A 5,740-nucleotide genomic window follows, 5' to 3' on the forward strand; every position below is an offset into this window, starting at 1 on the left:
CATGCCTAGGAAATAGTTTTTAGCATTTAATGCTGCCTTGGAGCCCAAGTACATCCTAGGCTATATAAGGGACAAAAATCCACATTTGTAATCATCCAATTTCAGAAATATAAACCCAAGTGTAGAGATTTTCTCTCAAACTTTGAACGCTTGCGAGTGTTCTTGTCTTCCTTGCGAGGTCGGCGCCATATTTCAACCTTGTTTACTGTGTGTTCTTGGTTGAAATATCCTTTGTTTCCCTCCTTGTTCCTGTGTGGTCTTGGTTGGAGATTTCAGTTTTAGTTGAGTTATCTTGCGAGGTTTCTTAGCTAATCCATATCCATTTTACTTAACATTTTCCGCTGTAATTTAAACTCTAAAAACACATAAATATCACTCAAAACACTTCACCAAATCAGCCCCCTTTTCGTGTCTAACATTCACACCGATTTGGTACCCGGTTTTACATCAAATTGGTTATCAGAGCTTTGCCTCTTGATTTTCCATAAACAAGACGATCCATTGCTAGTGTAAAAAAAAAAAAAAAAAAAAAAAAAAAATCTTACTGTTCACGCCTGGTACTGTTCACCCGTGAAAAAAAAAAAAACTTACTGTTCACGCCTAGTACTGTTCACCCGTGAGAAAAAAAAAAAAAAAAAAGATGTCTCATGATGGTTCATATCAAGAACCATGGGAGGAACGTATGGATGACTTAACAAAACGAATGGCACAAATGAATTACAAGATTGATCAGATTTGTAATCATACTCTTAGAAAGAAGGGGAAAAGGCATGTTGAAAGTTCAGATTCCGATGAGAGCCATCATTCCATTCCTGAACCAAGGAGGAATAATGATGATGATCGTGGATTAAAACTTGATATCCCGGAGTTTGAAGGGGAACTTGATGCTGAAAAATTCCTAGATTGGGTGAGACAAGCGGAGAGAGTCTTTGAATATAAAGGCTATGATGAACACAAGCAATTCAAGGTTGCTACCTTGAAAATGACCAAGTATGCATCCTTGTGGTATGAGAACCTTAAGAAGCAAAGAAGGCGTGAAAGAAAGAGTAAGATTGAGACTTGGAATAAGTTGAAGAAGCACTTGCAAAAACGCTTCGTGCCAAGAGACTATGAACAAGAGCAGTACTTGATGCTTACATCTCTTTCTCAAGGTAATTTAAGTGTGACTGATTACATTAAGGAGTTTGAAAGACTAATTATGGTATGTGACCTTGAGGAACGGGAAGAGATGCAAATTGCTCGATTCATTAAGGGTTTGAGTCCTTCATTGGCCCAACGAGTTGAAGTTCAGAATTTCCTTGATTTTAATGATGTGTGTAAGCTTGCTCTTAAGTTTGAAAAGCAGGACAAAGGAAAGAAACCCCTGGTTGCTCGTGATGGTTCTAAGGGTGTTAATCCTTTTTATAAGTCAAGCGCTACATCATCGTTCAATAAGGAAGCCAAAAAGGAAGAACCCAAAGACAAAGGCAAAGGAGTTGCTACTGATTTTAAAAATATGGGTGCTAGGAGAGGCTTTAAGTGCCAAGGTTATGGACACATCGCTAACGAATGTCCCCAAAAGAGAGCGCTTACTCTTCAAGAGTTAGGTGAGATTACTCCATGTTTCGTGGTGACAAATGAGACGGAGGTCAATTCTGTCCAGAACGATGGAGATGAAGAAGATGATGAGGTTCACACTCATATTGTCGAACCATCATATGACACTGATAAGGAGATGTTCGTGGTGAGAAACTTGCATATTCAATCCACACCGATTGAAATGGAGCAACGTGAGCAAATTTTCCATGCTCGTTGTAAGGTGCATGGTAAGACTTGCAATTTGATTATTGATAGTGGGTCTTGCACAAATGCGGTTGCTACTGAATTGGTGGATTCCTTTAAGCTTGAGACTCGTAATCACCATAAACCATACATGCTGCATTGGTTGAATGAAAACAGTGGGATTAAAGTCAAGAAACAAGCTTTGCTTTCATTTGTTATGGGTCCCTATGAAGATGTAGTATGGTGTGACGTGTTACCCATGAGTGCGTGTCATATTCTATTGGGACGACCATGGCAGTTTGATAGAGAAGTTGTTCATCAAGGAAGGGATAACATTTACATTGTTAGTAAGGGTAAAAACAGATTCCACTTGAAACCCTTGTCACCTAACAAAGTAAAGAAGAAAAATGAGAATTTGTTTATGAATGCTAAAGAATTTGTTGAAGCATTAGAACAAGGGGAACAAGCTTATGTTCTTATGGTTCGAGATGTGGAAGAGGGAATTGGAGTTCATGACGAGACTGTCCAAATGTTGTTGAATGAGTTTGGTGATGTGTTCCCGGAAGAGTTGCCACTTGGATTACCTCCTAAGCGTGGCATAGAACACCAAATTGATCTTATTCCAGGAGCTACACTTCCAAACAAACCAGCCTATCGATGCAATCCAGAAGAGGCTAAAGAGTTGCAAAGACAAGTGCAAGAATTGATTGATCGAGGCTATGTGCAAGAGAGTCTTAGTCCTTGTGCCGTACCTGCTCTTTTGGTACCCAAGAAGGATGGGACATGGCGTATATGTATTGATAGCCGAGCAGTGAACAATATTACAATTAAGTATCGCTTTCCTATGCCGAGGCTAGATGATATGCTTGATGAGTTGAATGGAGCTCGTGTGTTCTCGAAAATTGATCTTCGAAGTGGTTATCATCAAATGAGGATCCGAGAAGGTGACGAATGGAAAACAGCCTTCAAAACAAAGCAAGGGTTGTATGAGTGGCTTGTTATGCCATTTGGGTTATGCAATGCTCCTAGTTCTTTCATGCGGCTGATGAATGAGGTCCTAAGGCCATTTCTTAATAAGTTTGTTGTCGTTTATCTTGATGACATTCTTATTTACAGCAAAAATAAGGAGCAACACCTGGAACATTTGAGAAAGGTATTTGAGAAGTTAAGAGAACAGAAACTTTATGGAAAGCTCGAGAAATGCATGTTCATGGTGCCTAGTGTGACCTTTCTTAGTTACATCGTTGGAGAAGAAGGGGTGAGCGTTGATCCTTCAAAGGTGGAAGCAATCCAATCGTGGCCTATTCCTAAAACAACTACTGAAGTTAGAAGTTTTCATGGATTGGCTTCGTTTTATCGAAGGTTCATTCAGAATTTTAGCTCTATTGTTGCACCTATCACGGAGCTAACAAAGAAAGGAGAGTTTGTGTGGAATCCAAGTGCACAAAAGGCATTTGATGAGATCAAAGATAAGTTGTGTTCAGCACCTATTCTAGCTTTGCCCAACTTTGACAAATTGTTCGAAGTTGAATGCGACGCTAGCGGAGTTGGAGTTGGAGCTGTTCTAATCCAAGAGAAACGACCTATTGCATTCTTTAGTGAAAAATTGGGTGGAGCAAGGCTAAAGTATTCCACCTATGACAAAGAGTTCTATGCGATTGTGCGAAAGCATGGATCATTGGGCTCATTATCTTCGCCCAAAACCATTTGTTCGCATTCGATCACGAGGCTCTAAAGCACATTCATGGGCAACAAAAGTTGAATGCAAGACATGCCAGATGGGTAGAGTTCCTACAATCCTTTACCTTTTCTTCAAAGTATAAAATGGGAAACTCTAATGTTGTGGCTGATGCGCTTTCAAGGAGGCATTGTTTGCTTGTTGCACTTGATGCGAGGTTACTTGGATTTGAGCAATTGAAAGAATTATACAAAGATGATCCTGATTTTTCAAATGAACTTATTAGTCCTACTAATTTGTTCTCGGTGCAAGAAGGATATTTGTTCAAAGGAAACAAGCTTTGTATTCCGAAGAGCTCAATTCGAGAGCTATTGGTTAGAGAAGCGCATGGAGGAGCGTTGGCTGGACACTTTGGCGTTAATAAGACTTATGATATCCTTGGAGAGCACTTCTATTGGCCTAAGATGCTCAAGGATGTGCAAGATGTGATAGGAAGGTGTGCTACATGCCAAATATCAAAAAGTTCATTCACTAAGGGGCTTTACACTCCCTTACCAGTTCCTACACAACCATGGAACGAGGTAAGCATGGATTTTATTGTTGGGTTGCCGCGAACTCAAAGAGGTAAAGATTCAATCATGGTGGTGGTTGATCGATTCTCAAAAATGGCTCATTTCATACCATGTCACAAAACTGATGATGCTTCTAAAGTTCTTTGAGTTGTATTACAAGGAAGTTGTTCGTCTACATGGCATTCCTAAAACTATTGTTTCCGATCGAGACACTAAGTTTTTAAGCTACTTTTGGAAGACGTTGTGGCGTTTGGTTGGTACTAAGCTGTTGTTTAGTACTTCTCACCATCCCCAAACTGATGGTCAAACGGAGGTGACAAATCGAACTCTTGGAAGTTTGTTACGAGGTTTAGTGAGTAAGAGCACAAAGGATTGGGATGTGAAGTTGGCACATGCTGAGTTTGCCTATAATCGTACACCGTCTATGACTACTGGCCGTGCACCATTCGAGATCGTTTATGGGATAAATCCTTATCTCCCTATTGATCTTATTCCTATTCCAAAGAAGGAGACGGTAAGTTTTGAAGCTAAGGAAAGACAAGCTGCATTCTTGCGTACTTGTGAGCAAATCAAAGCTCAAATTGAGAAGGCTAATGCAAGATACAAGGAGAAAGCCAATAAGCATCGAAAACAGCCTACATTCAAGGTGGGAGATCTTGTTTGGTTACATCTTCGCAAGGAGAGGTTTCCCTCTAAGCGAAAGAACAAGTTAATGCCAAGGGCCGATGGTCCATTTCGAGTGCTTGAGCGCTATGGTGAAAGTGCTTACAAAATTGAACTCCCTGATGAATATGGTGGTGTAAGTGCTACTTTCAATATTGGTGATCTATCTCCATACTTGGATGATGAAAATTTGAGGACAAATTCTTTTGAAGAAGGAGAGAATGATGCGGGAGCAAAGTCGAGCTCTAGCGCACTCTTACTTAACGCTGATCCGAGTCCTTATTTTGGCGCTAAAAGAAATGCGAGTTATGTCACAATGATAAGTTGGACATCGAACACGAGCTGATCCGAGAAGTGCGTCCAAGGAGTGCCGCCCAAGGAGAGTGCCGCCCAAGTTAAGAGGATGATTTTAGTCATCCTCACCTAGTTTTCCTCACCTAGTTTTTACAAAAATCTAGCATATTTTTTCTATATAATTTTAAATAATGCCTTGGTGCCCAAGCATGCCTAGGAAATAGTTTTTAGCATTTAATGCTGCCTTGGAGCCCAAGTACATCCTAGGCTATATAAGGGACAAAAATCCACATTTGTAATCATCCAATTTCAGAAATATAAACCCAAGTGTAGAGATTTTCTCTCAAACTTTGAACGCTTGCGAGTGTTCTTGTCTTCCTTGCGAGGTCGGCGCCATATTTCAACCTTGTTTACTGTGTGTTCTTGGTTGAAATATCCTTTGTTTCCCTCCTTGTTCCTGTGTGGTCTTGGTTGGAGATTTCAGTTTTAGTTGAGTTATCTTGCGAGGTTTCTTAGCTAATCCATATCCATTTTACTTAACATTTTCCGCTGCAATTTAAACTCTAAAAACACATAAATATCACTCAAAACACTTCACCAAATCAGCCCCCTTTTCGTGTCTAACATTCACACCGATTTGGTACCCGGTTTTACATCAATTAGTCCTTGTGGTTCGTTGTGTTGAACAATTGAAATTGTTCATTAGCCAATGTGAATCGTTGTGTGAACTATTTGTCCTTGTTTATTAGTCCTTGTGACTCGTTGTGTGAAC

At 40.1% G+C, this 5,740-nt stretch overlaps 1 protein-coding gene across 1 annotated transcript; it reads left to right on the forward strand.

Moving 5' to 3' along the window:
• Positions 1-640: 640 nt before the first annotated feature.
• LOC141602229 (uncharacterized) lies at positions 641-3,496 on the forward strand. Its single transcript, XM_074422534.1, has one exon. The coding sequence runs from the start codon at positions 641-643 to the stop codon at positions 3,494-3,496; it is 2,856 nt and encodes a 951-aa protein (XP_074278635.1).
• Positions 3,497-5,740: the final 2,244 nt, after the last annotated feature.

The sequence above is a fragment of the Silene latifolia genome, chromosome 9 (genome assembly GCF_048544455.1).
Source record: "Silene latifolia isolate original U9 population chromosome 9, ASM4854445v1, whole genome shotgun sequence".
In the NCBI taxonomy this organism is placed as follows: Eukaryota; Viridiplantae; Streptophyta; class Magnoliopsida; order Caryophyllales; family Caryophyllaceae; genus Silene; species Silene latifolia.

What these genes read in the sequence shown, in the direction of transcription:
- LOC141602229 (XM_074422534.1), top strand. Translation starts at nt 641, where the DNA reads ATGTCTCATGATGGTTCATATCAAGAACCATGGGAGGAACGTATGGAT.